The sequence below is a fragment of the Durio zibethinus genome, chromosome 26 (genome assembly GCF_047325235.1).
Source record: "Durio zibethinus cultivar Kanyao isolate XHJ-2024 chromosome 26, ASM4732523v1, whole genome shotgun sequence".
In the NCBI taxonomy this organism is placed as follows: domain Eukaryota; kingdom Viridiplantae; phylum Streptophyta; class Magnoliopsida; order Malvales; family Malvaceae; genus Durio; species Durio zibethinus.
This window is the reverse complement of record NC_143187.1, coordinates 8,715,558-8,741,915: the sequence shown is the minus strand read 5'-3', so window position 1 is coordinate 8,741,915 and position 26,358 is coordinate 8,715,558. Positions and strand designations below refer to the sequence as shown.

At 33.3% G+C, this 26,358-nt stretch overlaps 3 protein-coding genes across 3 annotated transcripts; 2 read left to right on the top strand and 1 right to left on the bottom strand.

Moving 5' to 3' along the window:
• The first annotated feature begins 9 nt into the window (after positions 1-9).
• On the top strand, positions 10-2,840 carry LOC111274964 (uncharacterized). Its single transcript, XM_022860016.2, has 8 exons — positions 10-581; positions 660-720; positions 814-1,022; positions 1,573-1,774; positions 1,919-2,050; positions 2,181-2,233; positions 2,320-2,438; positions 2,593-2,840. The coding sequence occupies exons 1-8, from the start codon at positions 201-203 to the stop codon at positions 2,657-2,659; spliced, it is 1,224 nt and encodes a 407-aa protein (XP_022715751.1). The 5' UTR covers positions 10-200; the 3' UTR covers positions 2,660-2,840.
• A 3,515-nt stretch (positions 2,841-6,355) lies between these two features.
• Positions 6,356-10,741, top strand: LOC111318692 (nucleobase-ascorbate transporter 2). Its single transcript, XM_022921569.2, has 13 exons — positions 6,356-6,794; positions 6,878-6,975; positions 7,188-7,364; positions 8,136-8,236; positions 8,344-8,419; positions 8,518-8,577; positions 8,909-9,093; positions 9,237-9,333; positions 9,407-9,552; positions 9,625-9,716; positions 9,813-9,890; positions 9,993-10,153; positions 10,238-10,741. Exons 1-13 carry the CDS (start codon positions 6,704-6,706, stop codon positions 10,448-10,450), a joined length of 1,575 nt encoding a protein of 524 aa, XP_022777304.1. The 5' UTR covers positions 6,356-6,703; the 3' UTR covers positions 10,451-10,741.
• Positions 10,742-11,313: 572 nt separating this feature from the next.
• On the bottom strand, positions 11,314-12,497 carry LOC111274232 (receptor kinase-like protein Xa21). Its single transcript, XM_089755147.1, has 4 exons — positions 12,320-12,497; positions 11,733-12,212; positions 11,478-11,608; positions 11,314-11,421 (listed from the first exon to the last, which is right to left on the bottom strand). The coding sequence occupies exons 1-4, from the start codon at positions 12,495-12,497 to the stop codon at positions 11,314-11,316; spliced, it is 897 nt and encodes a 298-aa protein (XP_089611273.1).
• Positions 12,498-26,358: the final 13,861 nt, after the last annotated feature.

Sequence of the window (26,358 nt, the reverse complement as noted above, 5' to 3'; positions counted from 1 at the left end):
TTCTCGAGTGTGCACCACCTTCGCCCCATTTCTTTTAATTGGAGTTACTGCACTCTTTTATTTTTTTAATAACTGCCTATCAACGGGTTCAGAAAACCAAATCCTAATTATTCAAATCCAAGCCCTAATAACCTCCAATATTAATTTCCCCAATTTCCAATTCGGTTCGAAATCCCCAAAGCTCAGGAACCCGAGATTCCATGGCGTCGAGGAAGAAAGAATCCGAAGGAATTGCCTTGCTGTCCATGTACAACGACGAAGATGACGAAGAAATGGAAGACGTTGAAGAAGACGATCATCAACAAAACCAACCAGGTGAAGAAGAAGAAGAAGAAGAGCAACCGCCAGAAGAAGAAAACGAATTCAGAGAACCAAACAACAACACGGAAGAAGATTTGAGAACTAGCGACGATACGCCCCCTTTTCCTCACCAAACCTCCACTCCTTCACAACAACAGCCGCAGCCTTCCATTTCTTCGCCGCAGCAACAACCGTTGATGTCTTCAAGGAGAAGTGGCAGAGGAAGATTGACCATTGTTGATTACGGCCACGATGAAGCTGCCATGTCACCGGAGCCCGAGGTAACCTCTTTCCGCCTCGTGAAAGTTAGGGTCTTTGTTTGTAAATTGCTTGATTGTTTAATGATTTGTGGTGTGCAGGAAGGGGAATTAGGAAGTAGTGATGACCTCGTATTTGGTGTAGAGCATCAAATTGCTAATGGTGCTTACTTTTTTCTCTTTTTTCTTTTTATAAATTGAAGTTCAATTTTTACTCTTGAAATTCCTAGCTTTCTAATTTAGTATTTGTTTGCAGGCGATATTCAAGGAAAAACGCCTCCAGCTGCTGTTCAAGTGACTCCGCAATCATCAGATGTCGAGCCTTTACAATCTGAAACCCTGAACAATGTTGTTGGTGAGTCAGAAGCTGTAGAAATTGAGGAATTTGCTTCTGTAGACAATGTTGATCTTTTGGATAAGTTTCTTCCTCCGCCACCAAAAGCCAAGTGCTCAGAGGAGTTACAAGTAAGTGTCTTTTGCACGCTAGTAGTAAGTAATTATAATTCTTTGGACATAATGTAGCAACCTGACTTATCATCCGAATTTGGCCCTGTATAAACCACCTGTGTGTTATACTGTTGAGATGGACTAAAAATGTTATGTTGAACTGCTGTGTTATTTATGAAACATAAAGTAGTGTGGGTGTGGTTAAGGTGCTTCTGTTTGCTATCTGAAGACATGCTGATTTTTGCCAGCCTTTGAGTTGTAGATGCAGCTATACTTTGATTCTGGTTTTGACTGGGCTGAGTTAGATTTATGTAATTTCTAGCCTGGCTGCTTTGAACTTCATTTGGTTTTTAGTTAATTGCAATGTCAGTTATCCCCACTTTCTGCTGCTGAATGGAAGATGGGTGGCTCATGAATTGAATCGTTTTGTAGGGTTGTCATGCTCTTCCTGCACTTTTTAGTTCCATGAGCATATCTCTTGTTGACAATTTAAATGATCTAAATGTTATTATTTTTGTCTTCAGGTTTATATTTTCATACCTTTTCTTTCTGTCATGTTACTGTTCAGAGGAAAATAGATAAATTTCTCAACTTGAAACGAGCTGGAAAAAGCTTCAATGCAGAAGTTCGTAATAGGAAGGATTATAGGAACCCTGACTTTTTGCTGCATGCTGTGAGGTATCAAGATATTGATCAGATAGGATCTTGCTTCAGTAAAGATGTATTTGATCCTCATGGATATGACAAAAGCGACTACTATGATGAAATAGGTTATAACAGTTCTTCTACTATGATTCTCTACGTTATCTATTGAAAATGCTTACCATGTTTTAATGACGTTGGACACATTTAAAGTATACCCAGTAGGCTTTCTCATTGTTTTAATCTGCTGTACACTTGTTTGTTGAATGCAGAGGCTGACATGAAACGTGAAAGAGAGAGGAAGGAACAAGAAAGCAAGAAGAATCAAAAGGTTGAATTCGTATCTGGTGGAAGTCAACCCACAGCAGTTCTTACTGCCCCAAAAGCTGGCATGCCCATTTCTGGTAATCTCTCTTTTCTTTTTTTTTTTTTTTTGAAGAAATCTTCTTATATCAATGTATGTATTATGAGATCTTGCAATGTTGTTCTTATATGGAGTGATATTGAGGTGTTTGCCTTCTGCTCCGATTGCAGTTGATAACATTGTGCGGGATGGTAGACAAAACAAGAAATCCAAATGGGATAAGGTTCTAACTTGTCTATGCAGCGTTATCAGAAATAAGATATCAATGATATCCATTGACTCACTCTCATTGTTTCATCTAACTTCCAGGTAGATAGTGATAGAAAAAATCCTCTTCCTGTGGGAGCGCAAGATTCTCTATCAACTGTTGGAGCACATACAGTTCTTTTATCAGCTGCTAATGCTGGAAGTGGGTACACAGCTTTTGCGTGAGTCCTATAACTTGATTGGAAATTGTTCTCACCTTTCCTCGCTGACTAGAATTTCATTTTCATGGCTGAATTGTTAATTATTAAAATAAACAACCTAGAGCTAGTGCTTATTGCTTGGTAAATAGTAACTCATTTTGTTGTTAAATGGCAGGCAGCAAAAACGGCGAGAGACAGAAGAGAAAAGATCCAGTGAAAAGAGGTTGGACAGAAGATCTTGAGTTTATCTTTTTTAATTCTTGTAAGGGTGTTCCAAAAAACTCTTTTGAGGCTAAGCAACATTTTTTTGCTTTTTCCACCTTCCTAATGCCTGTGGTAAAATTTATACAATTACTTGTAGATCACTTACCTAATTGTAGCTCCATGTTGATGCTGTAGTGATATAATGCATGCTTTAATCAACGTCTCTCTCTCTCTGTCTCATGTCAAGAGCTGAAAATTTCTTGTGAAATAGAATATTGTTTGATTGATATTAAAACTCTGGCCAATATTTTGAAAAAACAGCTGGTATGAATAGATCCGTTATTCACGTCAAGACTAAACATTTTAAGACTAGTTATTTGTAGATGGAAAGTGTTGTCTGGCTGTAACGAGAAAGTACAAATCTTTGCTCTCCAGCTCTCACACTGTAAACTTGACCTATCTTCTTGATAAAAGTTAAAACGCCAAAAAAAAAAAAAAGGGCATGCATTGCTAACAAGATTGGTCATTAGGAAACAATCCTTTTGCATTGTTTAAACAAGATCGGATACCTTTTACGAAGTCAAAATCATCCTTTATACAAACTTTCCTAGTCTTAGGCGCCGAAAGGAATGCAATAATTCAATTTGGGGGTGGGGGGGTTTATAAATCATCCTTTTGCGTTGTCTTTTCCATGAAAGCATATTCTTGCTTTTGTGCTGAAGTACTTGGCTCTCTCTTGGATGATGTTTCCAATTTCCATCATAATCTGAGGCAGTTCTTTCATGGGTTCATTCCATTTTGCTCTAGGGTACTCAGGTCATCTTCAAAAAGAACATTTATTTGGTTCCTCGAGAAAATTATCCTTGTTTCCACTTGTTCTTGGTCCTATTTCGTCGAAGATCCCTATCATCCTTGTACGATACTTCTTAGCTTTTGATAACAGTTTATCCACTTTTTCTCAAGTGAATTACAAGTTACAAATGATATTGGTGGCCCCCTCTTATATTTGCAACTGGAGACTGGTACTAATAATTCTCTTTTTATGAATCTAACATATGCTACCTCGACTAAGTATATTCTTCTTTCAGTGTATTTTGGTTGATTGGTCAGGCCGTCATATGAGCTTTTTGTTTTGAATCTTGGGTATACCTTTTGAGAATTAAAAGCTTTATTAAAGTTTCTGCGACTCTGCCTATACCCAACTAAGCATTTTCCTTTTTGACACTAATTTCTTCCAATACTACTTATATAAATCAGAAAACACCCTCCTTTTTTGGAGCTTTGACTATATTAAGCTGATAACCATTACGCAAATCAAACTGATCAACAGTTCACGAAATTTCCTCACTAATTTCGACAGAAACGAGAATAGATTAAGTAAAATACATGTACCAATCTGTACATCGCCAAGTGTGACTAAAATAAATGATGTTAACCCTAGCCCTTTCAGACCAAAAACGCCAACTTTAATCAAAACGAGGACTTGGCTCTGTCAATATTACACAACTTTGACAGCGGCCGTTCCGTTGTGTTTGCATGTAATGTAATGAAATGAAGGTGTAAGGTGGGTCCAGGCTGCCATGCTATCACTGATTTTCCTGTACATTACATAAAGCCTGATGCTTGTCCAGATATTGACGACTCACATGAAAATAAAGAAATATGTATCAGATTGCAGAGCAATTGTCTCTATTTGAATTACTACACTTCGATTCCATCAGCTCAAAACGAACAAAAATATTTGCAATCATAATTCATAAAGATTTTCAGTTCATTAGTAACTTTATTTTAGTCGAAGACAATTTAGAATTTGATCTGTAGCTGTCAGAGCACCGGCTCTACGAAATGCTCATTAAAGGCCATTTCTTTTTCTTTTTTTTATTTTCAAACCTACATTAAAGGATGACTGGTTGGTTAGTTACGTGTGGGCAGGTCGGCACAGAGAGGCGTAAATTAGGCATGAAATTTGCTGCCAAAATGCAGTGGAAAAAAGTGAAAAAAATGAGCAGATGGGAGAGAAGAGAGAGGTAAGGCTCAAAGCTCTAAACTGCTTGTCTTGGCATCAAATTAGAGACGTTGGAGAATCGTACAGTACTGTTCCCCTGCACACGTTGGGGCCTAGTCAGACTCTGATACTTCTTTTTTTTTTTTTTTTAATTAAACACTATTTAATAAAATTCTCTTAGAAATTATAATTCCATGTCATAAATTATTTTATTTTACATTTAACATTATAAAATATATTTTTCAATTCAATTAATAACTGTTTGTAAGTATTTGTTTAAGTTTTTAAATTATGAATTCAAAATTTTGATTTAGCTAATTTATGTAATATTTTTTAAAATAATATTCATTAAATTAAAACTTACATTTCTAACATATAATTTTTTAATCAAATTTATGAAAAACTTTTGCAATTATCATATTATAATCATAAAGAGTTAATTATATTTTTTAATTGAATTTTAAGAAAAATAAAATGATATTTTAAAAAATAAAAAATATAATTTATATCTCAAACTTTTAAATAATATATAATTTTAATTTTAATTTTACTAATTTAACTAGTTCATATGATATCTAACTAGTATAATTTTGTTATATGTATACTATTTGTTAAATAAAATTTTTAAAATATTTTATAAAAACTTTCATATAGATGTAATGTAACAAAAAATTATTTACAGATATTAAACAGTTTTTACAGTTTAAGTAAAAAATAAAATATATTTTTAATTTATATTAAAAATAGATGTTGATAATATGCATAGTGAACATATAACTTAATAATATTTGTTAAATACCATATATATAAGTTGATATTGTTAACGAAATTAGAGTTTAAATTAATTTAATATATAATTTTAAATTTTAAAGTATAAATTATATATTATTTAAAAATTTATGATATAAATTATATATTTTTAATTTTTTTAATATCAATTTATATTTTTTTAAAATTTAAATACTAAAATTATAATCAACTCAACCCCATAAACATAGCAAGAAAAAGGTGAATTTATAATCTCAATTTTATTAATCAAGAGTAATGGATGGTAGAGTCGTAATAATATTATTTGATGTTATTTTAATAATGTACAAATCAATTATTTTATCAAAATAATATTAAATTAAAATATTTTATAAATTAAATATATAATTAAAATATTTTAATCGATATTCAAGATTATAACACCCTCTTAATTTAACGTCAAAGTAGCTTCTATGATTTAATGTTATGAATGCTTCTTTACTATAGAAAATAAAAAAGAAAAAGTAGGATAATAAGAGAAATACTAAAAAGGTCGACTGAACTTTAAGATCACAGGCCAACTGCGAGCAAAAAGTAACCAACGGCTAAGATGGATTTTGAAAGCAAAGACGTTACTTTTTCTTTTATAATAATAAAAGAAATGCCCCCACCTTTTCTTTTCCTTTTTTTTTTTCTCTCCTTCCAAGGTAAAAAATTTATAAAACATAATTATAATAAAATAATTTATAAATAAATGCTAAAGTGAAAAATATTCTCAATTTAGAACCAAACCAAAATTAATTTCAGTTTATAATCGCCAATCTGTCTGTGGAAAGTATCAAAGAGGTTGTAAAAATTTATTAATAAGACCAACGGTAACGTTGGGTTTGGCAGGTTGCCTAAGGGGTAATTTCGGAATATCAAAAAAGTTAACGGAACATTTTTGTATATATATAGACAAGTGGGAAAAGAAGAAAAAAAAAAAAATGAAAAACAAAACTCTGTCTACAATCTACACTGAGTAAAGAGAGTAAAGAGAGTGAAGACTGAGGGAAGGAAAAAAAAAAAGCCTTCTAGTGGGCGGCAATGTGCCTTATTTTCATTGCTTTCTCTTTTGGCCTCTATCTTCTTTTTCTATACCATTAATTCATTCTTTATCTCATTCTCAGTTTCTTTCTCTTCCTTTTCCTTCTTGATTCATTACGTTTAAGCTAAAGTTTTGAGTGGATATTTACCTGTTTTTCTCTGGGTTAAGCTTACCTAACAATTCTTTGATTCATTTGGTGAATACCCATTTGAGTTTTTAGAGGCAAAATTAGGTGTTTAAACTATGGCAGCTCCAAAACCTGAAGAAATAAGCCACCCTCCAATGGACCAACTTCAGGGCCTAGAGTACTGCATTGACTCAAATCCTTCTTGGGGTGTGTCCATTTTGTAAATCCTTTTCAGCTGCATTTGTGATTTGTTCTGTGTTTGTAACGCTCTCTTTTGCTTGTGGAAACAGGGGAGGCTATGGCTTTGGGGTTTCAACATTATATTTTGGCCTTAGGAACTGCTGTGATGATCCCTTCTTTTCTTGTTCCTTTGATGGGAGGAACTGATGTAAGCCACTTTGACTTGTACTGAATAACAATATTCTCCGCTGATTTTCTTCTTTTTCTGGCCTTTTCTTTTCATCAGGAACTTGAGATATTCACTAGCTTCTTTTCTTGATTCATCCATAAACCCAAAAAAATAGATATATGAAAATTTTCAACTTCTATTGTTTGTTACTTTATTTCACATGATTTTTTTTTTTCACTTTGATGGTTTAGGATGATAAAGTGAGAGTGGTGCAGACACTACTATTTGTTGAAGGGATTAATACACTTCTACAAACACTGTTCGGGACTAGACTACCTACCGTGATTGGGGGGTCTTATGCCTTCATGGTTCCCATTATATCAATAATTCATGATACTTCCTTGATGAGTATCGAGGACAACCACGTGGTTAGTAAAATTTCTATGATCAATTTTCCCAATCTACTTTGTAGCAGTTGCTTTTTTTCTCATTAAGTTCAATCTTGTTGTGGAAAAGGAGAGTCATCAAGGAATAAGGTCAATATTTGTGTGACCCACATTCTCATTTGGGTTTACTTTTTATCAACTAAATAAATCCAGTCTTGTTCTTGTAACGCTAGCATGCACCCAAGTTTTCAAATGAGTCACATCAGTGTAATTGTAATCCTGTTTTTGCTTATATTGTTTGGCTGTATTGGTAACTCCAATAAGTACAAGATATTATGATTTTGAGCAAGGTGCACCAAACCTCGTTCTTATGCCTCCTAAACGAAACAAAACTTTAGGTAGAGGCATGTCTTGTTACCAGGTCTCTTGTGTCAAGGACTAAGGTCAATATTTTTGTGACCCACATTCTCATTTGGGTTTACTTTTTATCAACTAAATAAATCCAGTCTTGCTCTTGTAACGCTAGCATGCACCCAAGTTTTCAAATGAGTCACATCAGTGTAATTGTAATCCTGTTTTTGCTTATATTGTTTGGCTGTATTGGTAACTCCAATAAGTACAAGAGATTATGATTTTGAGCAAGGTGCACCAAACCTCGTTCTTATGCCTCCTAAACGAAACAAAACTTTAGGTAGAGGCATGTCTTGTTACCAGGTCTCTTGTGTCAAACTTCAGGGAACTTCATTAGTTGGGCTAGGTGGCACCTAGTGTTTCAGATTAAAGAATATGAGATGGTCTTTTATGTGTATGCAGAGATTTCTAAACACTATGAGAGCAGTCCAAGGTGCACTAATAGTAGCATCAAGCATACAAATTATCCTGGGATACAGTCAGATGTGGGCCATTTGTTCCAGGTGCAACTTTGATCTTCAATGAAGCTTCTGTATCAAAAAAAAAAAAAAATCCTGGAGAAAGACAATTTGAGAAACTATTGACGAAATGTACCTTTTTGCCTTTTCAGGTTCTTCAGTCCCCTTGGAATGGTTCCAGTCATTGCACTAGTTGGCTTTGGCTTGTTTGACAGAGGCTTCCCTGTGGTATAATATAGAAACTATGACGCTGTTTTAAATTCTTAAAGAGAATTTCCTCGTCTTATCGCTCCTGTAGTTTTAACTTGTTATCAACTCTCTATTAGGTTGGTCGCTGCGTAGAAATTGGTATCCCAATGCTTATTCTATTTATAGCCTTCTCCCAGGTACTACTATTTCTTCTAGCAATGTACAGATTAATATTTTTTTTGCATTAAAAGCAGTTATGTCAAATGGAAAGGCCAAAGGCGGTTGCTAGATCAAGTGCTTGCATACTGTTATATAATTGGTTTCCCAATGAAAAGTCTAACACTTGCAAAGTATCTTATTCAGAATGATTTGGTCATTTACTTGTTTATCTCTCTGTCCAAATCATCTGAAAACTATTCTTCATCTATTTCAAAATGCATTTGGTTTTCCCTAGTCACATTCTAAAGTTACACTATACGGAACATGTACTATATATCTGATAATGTTTTGTTTTTCTGTCAAAAACAGTACTTGAAGAATTTTCAGGCAAAACAACTGCCTATACTGGAGCGGTTTGCTCTCCTTATATCAATCACAGTAATATGGGCATATGCTCATCTCTTGACAGCAAGTGGTGCATACAAACATCGTCCAGAATTAACCCAATTAAATTGCAGAACTGACAAGGCCAACCTCATTTCTTCTGCTCCATGGTTGGTACTAAAGCCATTCCCCTCTGGTTTAATATTTATGCATGCTCAAAGGACATAAAACAAATTAAATTTACAGAGAGATGATAGGAATTGATTCAATAATTTCTTAGTATTGTCTTTCTGACTGATATTTATTAAATCAGGATAAAGATACCTTATCCTCTTCAATGGGGTGCTCCTACTTTTGATGCTGGTCATGCTTTTGGAATGATAGCTGCGGTTTTAGTCTCATTGATTGAGGTAATGCTCATGAAAAGTAGAAAATAAACTGAATAGACATATTATTTAGTGAATTTAATGTTTGCTTTGGCAGTCAACCGGAGCTTACAAGGCTGCCTCACGTCTAGCCAGTGCCACACCTCCTCCAGCTCATGTTCTTAGTCGTGGTATTGGTTGGCAAGGCATTGGGATCCTTTTGGATGGATTATTTGGAACACTGACTGGTTCGACAGTCTCTGTGTAAGTATTGTTGCTTCTTGCTCCGAAATTTATCTTTTTAAGCAACTACACTAATGCCTGGGAAAACAACAGAGAAAATGTGGGGCTTCTTGGAAGCACTCGTGTTGGAAGCCGCAGGGTCATTCAAATCTCCGCTGGTTTTATGATATTCTTCTCAATATTAGGTGAGTGACGATTTACAAAGTAGACGATTCTCCAGAATCTTTGTCTGTCATAGTTCTTCTGTTAACTTTAGAGTTAATTTCTTTTAACATCTGCAGGAAAATTTGGAGCTTTGTTTGCATCAATACCTTTTACCATATTTGCGGCTGTTTATTGTATTTTGTTTGGTCTTGTTGGTGAGTATCACAATAACATTCTTGCACATCGCATATCCCTTTTGTGAGACTGCAAGATTTGCTGTTGCTTTTCTTTCTAACTGTTGCTCTGATTGCTTTCAGCTTCCGTGGGACTGTCATTCTTGCAATTTACAAACATGAACTCCATGAGGAATCTCTTTATAGTAGGCGTTGCCCTGTTCTTAGGCTTGTCTGTTCCTGAGTACTTTAGAGAATACACTGCTAAGGCTCTTCATGGTCCTGCTCATACCAGGGCTGGATGGGTGAGTTAAATGTCCCTGTGGCACTTCTTATTCACCTCCTCTGCTAATCAACATAACAATGACATGTGTTTCTTTTGCATGCAGTTCAATGATTTCCTTAATACCATCTTCTTTTCATCACCAACGGTTGCATTAATTGTGGCTGTATTCCTAGACAACACACTTGACTATAAAGACAGTGCCAGAGATAGAGGAATGCCATGGTGGGTTAAATTCCGGACATTCAAAGGAGATAGCCGGAATGAGGAGTTTTACACACTCCCTTTCAATCTCAACCGTTTCTTCCCACCATCATAAATCATCGTCAAGAAAGAGATGCAAGAAAAAAGCATCCCTTCCAGAAAGAAATATGTGATGACGATCACAGTCATAGTGAAGAAGAATGAAACGGAGTTTCATGTGTTTTTGGCATTACCTCTCCCATCATCGGTCAGATGTATATTTGACTTGGGTTATTCAGGTTTAATCCAATATCATCAATACATTTGTCCTTCGCAGTTCGAACTAAGTGTCAGAATTAGTCATTAATAAGACTTTTTTTGGTGCAATGTTAAAAAAGGCTTGCTGCTTTGAACAGTGTTTGCAAAAGTGACTTTGCAGGAACTCTATAAATCAGATGTAGCGATGCACGGGCATGACAATATCACTTCATTAATTGGTGATCATTGAGTACAAAATACTACGATTGAAAAGCCATAAAGAGAATACATTGAATGAAGGCTATCCATTGTATTTGCATACAGCCGCATCAGGAAGGCATGAATCATAATCGCTCCCATAGTCATGGCCAAAAATACGATTCCCTCAGTCCTGACCAATTAATATCTTTCCTTCTTCAACAGAAAGAAGAAAAGGAAATGGTTTGATATAAAATTTACATAATTTAATTTTGAAAGAAGAAAGAAGTAAAACGTTAAAAATTAGCTTCTTTTTCCCCCAAATAGGACATTTTCAGGTAAAATTTAGACAAATAAACTGATATTTATTATCCAATAAGCTTAAGCTGTAAAGATTCAAGTTCAACCCAAAAAAAAAAAAGGAAAAAGAAGAAAGTGTAAATTGTAAAGATTCCAAATTAAACACATTCCTCACCATTCTACTAAGTCTGCTCAACATCCTTAACTTTATTTTAATTTTCTTGAGTATGGTCACGACATCCTTCATAGTTTTCCTTTTTCTTCAGACGACTCAGTTGTACATTCCAAGGCTAATTCCGTGACAGACGATACACAATTCACTTTATCAATGAAATGGTCCTCCCCTCTCTTCTTAACAAATTGACATCCAGAACATCAATTATTCCATTAGGAAGTGACTTTTTTACCAAATCCCTTAGACTCATTTCACTAGAGAAAATTCCATCCGTAGGTTTCGTTCTTGCAAAAGTTTCCATCAATAAAATACCATAACTATAAACATCACTTTTTAGAAAAACAATTACTGCCCATCCATATTCTGTATTTAAAGCATAATCAAATGTTTAAGTAGTGGTAACATCAATCATCAATAGAAAACTAAAATGCTGATGCAGCCACACATATAGAAACATATATATGAATAAGAATAAAAAACAAATCACCTGGTGCCATATAGCCGATAGTGGCAAGTGTCATGGTTTGTCTCATGGAGTCTTCTTCTCCTAAGAGTTTGGTAATGCCAAAATCTCCAACATGTGCGACCATGTCTTTATCTAGTACGATATTACTTGGCTTTACATCACAATGGATCATGGGTAGAGAGCAGCCAAAATCGAGGTATTGTAATGCTGATGCAACATCAATCACTACATCAATTCTTTGTAGGATATCCAGAAAATAGTTATAGGAATATAGCCATTTCTCCAGACTCCCATTAGGCATGAACTCGAATATTAAGGCTTTGAAGCTAACATTAGAGCAACTACTAATGACCTTCACAGGATTGCGATGAGATATGTTGCGCATTACTTCACATTCAACATCAAAACTCTTGAATCCACCATGTGCCTGCATATTGAACACTTTTATTGCAACATTCATCCCATCTGAAAGCGTTCCTCTATACACTGACCCAAAACCCCCTGAACCAAGCAAGTTGCATTCATCAAATCCATTAGTTGCTTGTAAAAGTTGATTGTAGGAAATTCTTCTCCACATTTCCAGAGGCAATATATCTTCAATAACTGACAGATTTCTACTCCTTTTTTGGCATCTTTGAGGACAATAATGAAGGCTACTATCACAATTATTGAAGTGACCACTGGTAAAACATTTTTCAAAACACGCAGAGGAGTCATCTTCCGTTGTCTACTTTTGCAAGGTGGAACTTGCAGTGCAAGTGAACCGCAAAGTCCATAGTTCTTCATAAATGATTTAGCTGAGAACTATCTAAAGGGTCCTCCAATGGAGATTTCTCCTTCCAGTCTATTCAAAGACAAATTTGATTGATCATTTGATATAATTGCTATGCTTAGTGTGCGACTCGTTGGGTTTTTAGGCTTAGGATTCAAAAAAAAAAAAAAAAAGGCGAACCACAGTATAAGTTAATAACTATAGCACTAATAACCAACTCATCGCTTCGGATTATCTGAATCCAAAGAATCAGTCAAGATATGATATATTGGTCATATCATTATAGCAACTGAAATCTTTTTTTTTTGCATTAAGTAAAAAAAAAAAAAACCAATCATTATGAATATATCTAAATTGTGAAGCAAAATAAAAAAGTATATGGATGAATAGAATGATGAGATAAAAAGAGAAAAAGAAATAGAAATGAAATGATATATAATTCCAATATGTAAGGTCTACAAAGCATCTCATAAAGAGCAATGTAATAGAGCATCAATAGAGAGATATATCGCAAAACATTGACTTGAGGAGTTGTCATTAATTTTTTTTGTTTAGGTGCGATTGGTCACCTAAAGAATCTATCTTTTAAAGGGACACTCAAAAAAGAATAAGTTTGGGTCTACTAATCAGAACAGAGTTTGGAAGTTCGGTTACAGGTGAGGAAGGTTATAGCACCCTCACAACGCCCATCGAAGGATGGTACCAGCTTGATTTCATGTTATCCATTAAGTTTAAAAAATTTACCAAATAATTAATTATTAAAAATTATTTTTAATTGACTCCAATACTTTTGGCAAAAAATTAAAAAAATTTTCTCACCTCAAGAGTATACCAAAAAACTACTGTTTCCCTTGCAGAGACTCCGTCGTCAGATTATTTAACATTAAAATGTTTCAAGAAAAGAAAAATAAAATAAAATAAAATAAAGAATAATGATTCAACTTTTGATATAAATAATTTTTTTTTTCATTTTAAAAAACTCATTACTTTTGTGCAAAAAAAATTGATACTTTCAACTTTTCTTTAAAAAAATATTTTTCTCGATAATTTTTAATTTTAAAAAAAATTAGTACTTTCAACTTTTCTATAAAAGTGTTTTTTTTTATTTTAATTTTGAGAAAAATTGATACTTTCAACTTTTTCTCAAAATACTTTTCTTGATAATTTTTATTTTTAGAAAATTTATTTTTAAGAAAAATTAATACTTTTAACTTTTTTCTGAAAATATATTTTTTAACCTTTTTATTTTTAAGAAAAATTGATACTTTCAACTTTTTTTTCAAAACTTTTTTTTTATTTTTGTGTTCAAAGAAAATTGATACATTCAACTTTCCTTCAAAAATATTTTTTTGAATTTTATTTTCAAGAAAAATTGATACTTTTAACTTTTTCTTAAAAAAATATATTTTTTGAAAATTTTATTTTAGGAAAATCATTAAAAAGAAACATAAATTAAATTAAAATTAAAAAAATTAAGGAATACCAAATAATTCTAATTTAGTAATAATAATAATAATAATAAAAAATAAATAAATAAATAAATGAAAAAAAAAACTTTGGAAGAACTTGGCTTGGTGTGGATTCGGCTCGGCTTGAGGAAGAAAAACGGTTGAAAAACGTGACTCGGGAGTGCGTGACTCAGCTTGGCTCAGCTCTAGAAGTCGGCTGGCATTCGAGTCAGACACGAGTCAAAAGCAAGTTAGCGTTCAGGTCGGGTCACCTGATGGCAAAACACATGGATATCTGGGATTTAGTATGGATAAAACAACGTCATTTTCTGAAGGTAAAAAAGACAAAAGCTTTCGATTTTCTTCAAACGCCTTTCTTCCCTCTTTCTCTCTTCCTCTCTTTTCTCTCCCTTCTCTCTAGAAAAACCCAGATTTCGATTAAATGTTCTACCAAAATCTGAAAAAACCCATTGAAAATTGAAAATTTTGGCCAAAATATTCATTAAAAAATTGATCGGATTCTAGATTTTTCAAAAAAATTAAAAAAAAAAAAACCCAAAAATGCGAAAAAAAATTCTTAAAAATTCTAAAACTATCTCTACCCTCAATAATCTTTTTTTGGCTTCTGTTTTCTTCTGTCTTGTGTCTTTTTCTGTGTTTGATCAATGTGTATTTATAGGGAATCAACCTCAAAGTCCTTGACTAATCCAGATTCTCTTTTTGATTGGGTTTCTGGGTTATTAGATATTAGTTGAATCTATCTATGACTTTCTACTAACCTTATTTACGACAAAATTCATTCTAATTTTTTTTATCATAATCTCTTAATCCCAGCCGAGAATTGATCAAGAAAAGATAAAGTAAAAAAAAAAAGATAAATAATAAAAAATTAATTAATTAATCCCAACTTTGGGCTTCACTATTTCCATTGGACTAGGCCCAATTGATCCGGGCCTGGACCCAATTGAGTGTCTACAGTTGCCCCTCTTTACACATTTTTTATGAAATAGAAATTGTACAAAGACGTAGACACCCATTTAAGACTCAACTAGATATTTTTTCTTTTTTTTTTGCTTTTTTTTTTATTAAAATTTTGATCAAAGCTCCTCTAAGTAGAGGCTTAACGACTTTGAGAAACATAAACAAAGCTTCTCTAAATAGAGGCTCAACGAATTTGAAAAAATAAATAAAGCTCCTCTAAATAGAGGCTCAACCACTTTAAAAAAATAAATTACTCCTCTACAGAGGCACCGTAACTTTAAAAAAATAAATTGCTCATCTAAACAGAGGCACCACAACTTTGAAAAAATAAATTGCTCATTGACAATCATGCCTAAAAGAGTCAAAGATCGTGTTTGAAGAAATTTCAGAAGATTATGCCCAAGGGTCTTACAATTCGATATGATATCGAGAGATATCCTTTTTCAAGGATTAAAATCTTACCTCACAAGCTTTTTCTCAAATTTGAAACTTTTACATAAAAAAATCTTCACATCTGTCTTCTCCATGTGGGATCCTGGAATAGCCCTGCTTTTTGAATTTATGCATTATACTTTCTTAAATGCAGTATATGCTATGCGAAATGCAATGCATGCTATGCAAATGCTTGCTAATTAATTCCCATTCAATTGTGGTACTCAAGTTTCTCAAGCTCTTTTCTTAGGCCTCGAACCCTTTATTCTTCAAACACCAAGTCAGTGTAACTTTCAATAATCTATTTCATTTAATTCTCACATTCTTTCTACAAGAAATCCCTTTCCAAATTCAATGTCCTTATCAGGAACTGAACATCTCAAATTTGCTTTTCTCACTCTCGACTTTTCCAATTTAATGTAGAAATCTTTCATGCTATTATTCATTTATCAATCATTATTTCAAACTCAAAAAGTAAGAATGCATTCACACATTTCTTCCATTGTAAGGTATTAAGGAGAAAAGAATAGGAATGGTTAAGAAATAGTTAACAGAAAAGACATACAAAAAAATGAAGTAGAATGTCTTTTATTAGCAAAAATGCTAGCAAACTTTGGTCAAGAAAGAATTACAGAGATAGGTATGGGGAGACAATGCCCAAAAATGAACAATTGAACAATCATGATAACATATCTCGAGGTCCTTTTCGAAAAACTCAACCACTCGATACATTTAATAAGTTAGAGCTACTCAAAATTTGCTAGCCTTCATGCCAATAAATTTTCAGATTTGATGCTGTGTTTTCCTTATCTAAGTTGTCTTATCAGGTTTTCAACTTAGACAAACCCCCTATGACTCAAACCACCATTTTTAGGATTTTCGCCTTAAATTTTCTTTTTTTTATTTTATTTTTTCATTTGTTTTCTCTTTTTTTTTTCTTTTTTTTTCAAGCATAATACTTCTTCACAACATTAGAATTTATAGGATGAGGTAAATTATTTTCATCCATCTCAGTCAATATCAACACTCCACCCAAGAAAGCCCGTCTCACGACATATGACCCTTTTCAATTTGGAGTTCATTTTTCTCTATTATCATGCTGATTTGAGAGAATTTTTTTTAAAACCAACTTTCTCTCTCGAAAACAATGAGTCAAACTTTTTTGTCGTGAGCCCTCATCATTATTCTTTGATATAGTTGACCATGACACAACGCTATCAATCTTTTTTTTTATGAAATTTAATTGTTCATAGTGTTCTCAAATCCATTCAGCCTATTTCAGTTCAACTTCTTTTAGAACCTTTAAAGATGAGATCTCTACTTCTACTGACAATACAGCTTCCATCCCATAAACCAAAGAAAATGGAGTTACCCCAGTAAAAGTGTGCACTGAAGTTCGATATGCATGCAATGCAAATGAAAACTTCTCATGCTAATTTTTATAGGTTTCAATCATTTTTTCAAGAATTCTTTTTATATTTTTGTTAGCTGCTTCAACTGCCCTATTCATTTTTGGACAGTATGACATTAAGTTATGATGCTTGATCTTGTATTAGGCACATATTTCTTGCATCATCTTGCTATTCAGATTCTTGATATTGTTCGAAATAATTTTTTTTTAAAGTTCATATATGTAAATGATCTCTCTTTTTATGCACTTACAAACCACAGATCGTGTTACATTTGTAAATGATGCTGTCTCTACTCATTTCGTGAAGTAATCTATCATTACGAAAATAAACCTATGCCCATTAGAAGCTTTTAAGGTAATAAGACCAATGACATCCATATCTCACATCGAGAATGGCCAAGATAGTGCCAGAACATGTAAAATAGATGGCAGAGCATAGATTTTATCAGTATATATCTGACATTTATGATATTTATGAGCATAGTCAATGCAATCATTTTTTATTATCAACCAATAGTACCATGCTCTCATGATCTATCTTACCATCATATGTTCATTAGCATATACCCCACATATTCCATCATGCACCTCTTCAATGTTTTTTCTTATCTCAACCTTACTTATGCATATCAGCAATACTTGATCATGGTTTTTTTTTGTACAAAACATCTTCGTCCAGAAAAAAACTCATAACTAATCTTTGGATAACCCTTTTATCACTGTCTATTGCTTGGACTAGGTATTGTTGGTTCTTAATGTATTGTAATATATATCATAAAACCAGGGTTTTTCATTCTTTTATTCTTCTTCTACATTGGAGCAATGAGTCGGTATATCTTTGACATCTAACCTAATAGGTTAAATATCAGTATTATCACTAATTTGAATCATTGCAACCAAAATAGCTAAGGCATCGGTAATTAAATTTTTCTCTTGAGGTAAATAATCAAACTAGATATCTTCAAACTGCTTTATCAACTCTAAAATATACTTATGATATGGAACGAGTTTTGAATCCCTACTCTCACATCTCTTTTCAATTGATATATAACTAGAGCTGAGTCTCCAAACACTTTTAATACTTTAACTTTTCTATCTATAGTAGCTTGTAAACCCATGACACATGCCTTATATTCAATATGTTATTTGTACAATTGAAATTTAATCTCACTGTTATAGGGTAGTATTGTTCTTCTAGAGAAATCATAATTACCCCAATTTCATGTCCTAAAGCATTGACAGCTTTATCAAAATACATCTTCCAACATTTTTCTTCATGCTCCCCCTTCTCTAATTGGGAAATAGCCATCAAATTTTCATAGAAAAACTTTAATCTTATTGGTTCATATTCTTTAATAGCAAGATCTACGAGAAACTCAACTATAGCATTCTCTTTTATTACTTTTTGGTTTATATATATGATATCATATTTCAAAAGCATTATTTACCACCTAAAAATTTTTTCAGACAAATAAGGCTTCTCGAAGATGTATTTAATTGGATCCAATTTTGCTATAAGCCAAGTGGTGTGATAGAGCATGTATTGTCTGAGTCTTTTGGCAGTCCAAGCTAATGCATAACCTATTTTTTCCAATAAAGAATACTTGGACTCGTATTCTATGAATTTTTTACTCCGATAATAAATAGCTTTCTCTTTTCATCATATTCATTTTGCTGTCCTAGCACACATCTCATTGAATTCTCGTACACCGTCAAGTATAAAATTAAGAGTTTTCTTAGAATAGGTGGCACCAACACTGAAAGATTTGATAAGTATTGCTTAATTTTTTCAAAAGCTACTTAACATTCTTCATTCCATTTTTTAAGGTTATTTTTACGAATAAGCTTAAAAATGAGATCACATTTTATAAGCTGAGATATGAACCACGAAATGTAATTCAATTTTTCTAAAAAATCTCAAACTTCTTTTGGTGTACTCGGAGGTGTCAAATTTTGAATGACTCGTATTTTATTTGGATCAACTTCAATCCCTCTTTCACTGGCCACAAAATCTAGTAACTTCTTTGACTTTGCTCTGAAAGTGCATTTGGCTGGATTCAGCTTGAGTTAGAATTTTTTCAACCTTTCAAATAATTTTTTAAGGTTGGTGACATGATCTTCATTTTCACGAGATTTTACAATCATATCATTCACATACACTTCAATCTCTTTATGCATCATGTTATGAAAGAGTGTCACTATGACTCTTTGGTATGTTGCCCCCAACATTTTTTAACTCAAAAGATATGACTTTATAGCAAAAGATCCATCATATGATCATGAAAGTAGTCTTTTTCATATCATCTATAGCTATTTTTATCTTATTATACCTTGAGAACCTATCCATAAAGAAGAACATTGAACGCTTAACCGTATTATCTACCAGTGTGTCGATATGAGGTAAATAAAAGTTATCTTTTGGGCTAACCCTATTTAAATCATGATAGTCTACATATATTTATACCTTCTTATTTTTCTTAAAAATTGGTACTATATTGGCTACCCACTCTGGATACTTAGTCACTTGTAAGAAACCTACGTCAAATTACTTCTTCACTTTTTCTTTGATTTTTGTAGCATTTCAGGCTTTATTCGCCCCAGTTTCTGTTGGACTGGCTTACATTCTAACTTTAGGGGTAATATGTGCTCTACTATTTGAGACTTAGCCTTGACATATTCCGGTAAGACTAAACTAACACATCTATAAATTTTTAAAGTAGATTTTTTAAATGTTGTCTATCTTTCGATAAAAGTGCAGTACCAATTCTAACATCTTTCTCATTCTCCTCATCTCTTAGATTCACCAAATCAGTTATCTCTTGATGAGGCTCAATTGATTTACTTTCTTGTTAATCAATCTCATTAGGTTTGGAGGTATAACATACTTTTCAGAATCATCTTCATTGTCAAGTTCATTAGTGTTAATTGAATTCTCAAAGCTAACATCTTGATTGTTATCATAATTATTTTTTTGTTCACTTAAAGACCTGAAATTGAATGAAATGGGATACGTTGGCAATATGCGTTTGAAAAAATAAAAAAATGACAATAATAAAGGCACAATAAGAAATGAATGAAAATGTATTATTCTTAATCTTTATTAAAATAATAAAAGATAAATGACCCAAATAAGAAATATCATCCCAATGCCTTGGACAATAGCTATTAGGATGTACAATTACATTGAATTAGTCTCATGGGTAAAAGACATTTTAATGGTACTTCAATTGTTTAGCTCATAATATGACGAATAAAGACGAACTCACCCTTCTTATTAAAGCTCCATTTCATCTTTAATAGTATAGATGGTCAACTGGGTGAATGTTTCTTCCATACTTGGTTCACAATCTTCTTTTGCATTTAGGTACATGAATCCTCCAGGCTTGAAAGTCTCGTGCAAGTGTGAGATGATTATTAATCTTACTGTTTTACCTACTGGTCTTCTCCTGATCACTTATTCTTTTACTTCATATCTCAGGCCTAACCTTTCACTGTTGTTCACCACTAATGGGTGCTCTCTTATTCCCTATAAGTTTTTACCTAGCCCTACTCCTAAATACCAGCCCTTATTGATAACTTGGCACATTACTATCTTTGAAAATGATTGATTTTTACATCTTTCACTCACAGAGTTGACTAATTCAAAATACCGATAAGAGCATTCCATTGCTTTCTCAGCAGCTTTCACATATAGGCCATTCAATGGCTAAGTTACTAATATGTCTTCTTCTCCAAACACTACCACTAACTGGCCTTTCACATTGAACTTAATTTTTTGGTGCATGGTAGAAGGAACAATCTCTGCCATATGAATCCATGTCCTTTTTAGTAAACAGCTATAAGATAGAGAGATGTTCATCACTTAAAACTTCACATTAAAAGTGCACAGCCTAATTTGTAAGGGCATCTCAATATCTCCTAGGACTTTTCATCTGGTCTCATCAAAAACTCGCATGACCATTTGACTATTCTTCATATGAGAGTAGTCGATAAGTAGCCTTGCCAAAATTAACATTGGTATGACGTTGATAACGGAGCCATTATCAATAAAGACTTTGGCCATGACATGACTTTTGCATTTGACTATAATGTACAGAGCCTTGGCACTTCCCTTTTCTTCTGAGGGAATCTCATCATCACTAAATGAAATATAGTTTGACATGACTAGATTTTCAGCTAAGTGATTCACATATTCAACAGACGTATTATGTGCCACGTATGCCTAGTTCAACACTTTTAGTAGGACATTTCAGTATGGTTCTGAATTTAGTAGCAGTGATAATAATGAGATTCATGCTGACATTTTATTTAACTGTTCAATCATAGAATATTCATCATGTTTTATCAGTTTTAAGAATTTACAAGCTTTTTTTTCTGATACTTATTTAAGACGATCTTTTTCAGGTTCCACTTCGGGGTTATTTCGCTCTTTACTTACCTTGGCCTTTTTTTTCCTAGCATTTTCCAGCATTTTTGGAGTGTAACATCTTTCACTTCGAGTAATGTCCTCTACACCTATTATGTTAGTAGCATTGAACTTAGAAGCACTTTTTTTTGCCCATGAACTACCATATCATAGCCATATTTTTGGGGTACAGCTTTATCATCCTTATACGAGAATAGAGTCGAGACCTTGAAAGTTACTGGTTTGGGAATAAGTTTATCTATAACTGACTTTGGCTTGTTGCCATAGTGAATTGTCACCAGCTTTGAAAATAGTTTTATTGGCCTTTCGGTCATCAATACCTCAACACTCTTTGAGATTTCTCCTTCTTCATAGAGTTTCACCTGATACGAATCCATAAGCTCTTATACCTCTTGGTAAAACTGCTCATAAATTTTAATAAAGTGACCAATTACCCCACTATAATATTTACAGTTAGTACCTGTTATATATATATCATGATAACAATGTGGACTTATTGGTTGTATCATGTTAGCTTTTCACAAAGTATTAAATAACTGATTGAGAGGTATCTTAATATCTATAACTTTTCTCTTCAAATGACGCTCATGTTCATTACTCATGGCATTTATGTTATGATTTGGTAAATGATTGCCACTAATATTTGGTGTAGTTACCTTTTCTATGTCAAAGCTAATCATTCCATTTTTGATCAAATATTGTACTTTGTGTTTCAGGGTAATGTAATTCTTAGTGGAATGACCAGCAATCATGTAGTGATAATCACAATGGGTTGTGGGATCATACCACTTAGGGTAAATTGGCTTGAGCGGCTCTAATTTGCTAGGAGTAATCAAATGATTATTGTAAAGCTCACGATATAACTCTGAATAGGTCATGAGAATTGGGTCGAATACAGGCTTTTCACGAGTAGTTCGTTGCTCTCATGATCCATCAATTGGGCTAGCTAGACTGGTTTGAGGTCTTGAGGTAGGTTGAATGTTAGGACTATATATGGTATTTTGAGGTCTAAAAAAAGGTTGATATGTTTGAAGATAGGATGACTGTGAGATTGGTTGGTATGGATAAGGGGAAGTATTATTCACGATAGGATAATATGAAGGGTATCATTGTGGTGGATAGAGTTGATAACCCATAAATTATTTCCTATCAAAGCTCACAGCTTGAGCTTCAATCTTCTTCTTCTTTGAGGTTTTTTTACTTGATGCATCTCCTTATTCTAATTTGCTATTCTTTATGGCACTCTCAATAATTTTTTTCAAAATCACCGTATTGGTAAAATTTTTTGTTGCATTCCCTATCATCATAACAAAGAGATTTCAGAGTGCTGATAAACAGTACTATAGTTTTCTTTTCAGTTAGAAGAGGTTACACTTGAAAAGCTACATCTCTCCACCTCTGAGCATATTCCTTAAAGGACTCATTTACCTTTTTCTTCATATTCTGTAAAGACAAACGATCAAGAGCCAAATTCATGATATATCGATATTGACAATGAAGTATGGGCCATATCGCTCTAAGAATGGATGTGAGTTCTATCTAGCTGGATATACCACCTAGTAGTAAAACCTATAAGGTAATCTTGAAAAATATGCATTAATAGTTTCTTATTATGAGCATGAGCTGTCATCTTTCGACGGTATATGGTGATATGAGTTTTTGGGCACTTTGTACCATCATATTTATTAAATTTTGGTACTTTCATCTGAGACTAAGCATAGCCCACAGCATCGATAGAACCATAAAACCTAATTCTTTCTACAGCCTATAGCCTTTGTTCAAGCATATTAATCTTTTAAATCTTTTTGAGATTCCATCACTTTTGCTTTTTCTTTCTCTTTCTTTTTCAAGTCATCTAGATCAGGAACTTAGATCTGTTCTACTACCTTTTTAGTAAAGATAGGATTCACATAGCTATGGCAATAATGCCTTAGGTTTGAAGCTAATAGCATTTTAGGGTATACAGGATATATGAACTGTTGAGGTAGTATATCTTATGTGGATTGGGCTTGTTGTGGATCAAAACCTGAAGGATATAGAAGGTCGGACACTTTTTATGATGGAGGGCCCTGTTGGCTTGTGTTCTCTTCTATTCTTTTTTTTTTATTCAACTTATTGAAAGCATCCAAAATCCTACTCAACTCATTCTCAATTTTTTTCTGTGTTTTTTCTAATTTTTCAAATCGGTGAAAGTTTTCTTACTCCATTTATCTAGTTTGGCTCTTGTGTTATATCAGTGAGTAGGGTTCTTGTTGGATGGAACTATCCTTGAACCTTAAATATCATATCTTAGAATTAGCAAGTTTATATGGCTATCTCATGGTTACTTTGTTAAATGTATTGAATGAGAATGCAATGAATGAAAATACAAGCATGAAGAAAACATTTGCCTTAAGACAGTGTTCAACCAAAAGATTTCATTTATTTCAAAGAACTTTTATTTACATAGAATTTATCATCCTAGAGTTATAACTATAAAATCGTTTGATTTGCTCATATTGGGCTCTGGCTTCCTCAATGAAATTCAGGAGACGCTGCCCATGTTCTCCTATTGGTGCCACCACTTGTTTCAATGCCTCTGCTTCTTTTACCATCTCTCTTGCCTTACATACCCCTTTGTAAATTTGGTTTGTTAGGTGCTCAATATACTTTTGTCTTCCCAGGTTTTCCTTTTTACCACACTAGACTTCGTATGATAACTCTTTATGCTTTCTAACTAATACAGTAATATAATATTCTTGTTCATTCAACCTTTGTCTTAACCTGCTTAAATTGTTGTTCAACATATTATTTTCTGTCATACTTGGGTACTTTCTTCCTCTAATTCAACATATTCTTGTTTCAATCGCTCATTTTCATCTGTCAACTTAATGATTGTTATCTCTTTGACTTGTACCTTCACACATAACCTCTTATGTTCATGGTGTAACTCTGTTAAGTCTTTGACAACTGTGTCACGTTCCCTAGCAATCTTGCAAACTTTGACTTCATGCTTTTTAGCTCTATCTTTTCGTTGATGATTTTTCTCTTGAAGCTTATAGATTTCTTACTTTAACTTATCATTTTCGAACTCAAATTCTTTTGTCGTAAGCTCCAATTTTGATGGTGTCTCTTCAAGTTTTCCTTTTGTTGGCGGTTGAAAGCTTTCATAAGTGAATACCATTTTCTGTCTTTGTCTTGCTCTCCAAACTAAATACCCCTGAGTGATCTTATCAGTCAACGGTCCAAGACTCACTCTACGGAGGTTTTTCATGCTTTAATCACCTTATTCATCTTCTAAAATGCTTTTGGCTCACTGTAAGAAAAATCTTATTGATGAAGCTTATGCGTCATAGGAATGAACTGTTCTGTCCCAAACTACTTTCTCACTAGAAGTGACGCATAACTTATTACTTCTCATATACCCAAAAGTGGGACCACAGTGTTATCTCCACACTGATATAGCATAGGTTCATGATTCATCCACGGTACCTCGGCACTTATCAATTTTTGTAAAAAAGCTATCCACTTGTTTTTAGACTTTTATTCTGACCACCAACTTTCATAAAATTCTTTGATTGGAGCTCGATTGTGGACATAAAGCTTCGAAAAAGCATATTTTTTCCACTCGAAGTGGTTTTTCATCCATAAGTACAATAACTGTATACAGCCTATAAGACGCCCTCAATTTTGACAACAATAACTTAAAGATCCGATAGTCTCTGCTAATATTACCATTGAAGGGTTACAACCATTGATCATACTTTCAAAGAAATCAATCACTGCTATTTCAATATAAACTAAAACTTTTAGAAATATCACCATTTCGTATATGGCTAAGGTAAATATGTCTAACCCTCATTCTTCATCGGTATATTGCATTTGAAAATCATAAAAGAACTTTCAAGGTAGGTAAACCTGTTCTTGTTTCTTCTTTGTATAAGAATCTATAATTTTTTTATCTATCCTCATGAGATGGGTCAAATTTTTACAAAATCTTGACTTGTGTTTTTTGACATATATCTTGTCAGGAGCCTTGATGTGCAGACCCAACAAAGTTAAATATTCTTCGATGGTTAACATCATATCAACTTCATTGAAAATGAAACACTTGTATGCAGGATCCCAAAATTACGCTACAGCTCTAATTAGTTGATTGTCAACATTTACTGTAAGAAGGTATGTTATATGCTCATGTCTCTGACAAAACTCCTCTTGTCTTGATGGATTCATCTTCTTTCATATATCAACCAAATCCTCTAGATTATTTTGTTTGAGAAGGATAGATGTTTCTTGAGACAAGGTAGAAGCATAGTCAATTGGTAAACAATCCCTTATCTTTAGTTGAATCTTTTTTTACTGGACTTTTACTTCGTTGGGTGACTCACAAGGAGCTAATATAGACGAAGAGTAAACTAGTCATTCTGTGGAGTCCATGAAAAACTTGTTGTTGAAGATTATCTTTTTGACAAATACTCTTTATGCAACTTTATGATATGAGTATGAATCATGCAAACATGAATAAGAGAAGAGATTAGTACATCAAATAAAGAGGGATAAATAAATAACTAAATAAATTAAAATATCAAACATAATAAGAGGAATGAATCATATGCTTTTGGTCAATTCTAAAGGGAAAAAGATGGTTTTATCTATAGGTTAGGCACTTCTAAGATTCACTATATGTGGTTCAAGGTTAAAGCTAAAGGTTCCCAAATTGCTCCTTACATCATTGTCCATTACAGACTAGTAAAGCACCCCAATTCTCACATATTATAGGCTACAAGCAAAAAAAGTTCAATTTGAGTGGGAGTATTTCGCTAGCCACTACGGAGGCATTAAAACCTCACGAAAGCAATAAGTACTTTACTCCCTCATACAGAGACGAAGCTCGGGTATAGAGCTTATGTTATACACATGCATATGAGTGACAGAATTAACAAAGTAAATAAATATGAATGAATAAAAAATCTATACAAAAAGTTCAATTTTATTAGGCTTTTGGATAACACGAATTTATTTGCTGGCCTGACTCTTGGTTCGGTCCCCAGTAGAGTCACCAAACTGTCATAACGTCTAGATCTAAAGATCTATCGCTAGACATTAACTTGAAGAGTCGCCATTAGGGGTGTAATTGAGTCGAGTCGAGCTGATACAATGAGAAGCTCAAGCTCGAGCTCGACTCTCAACTCGAGGCT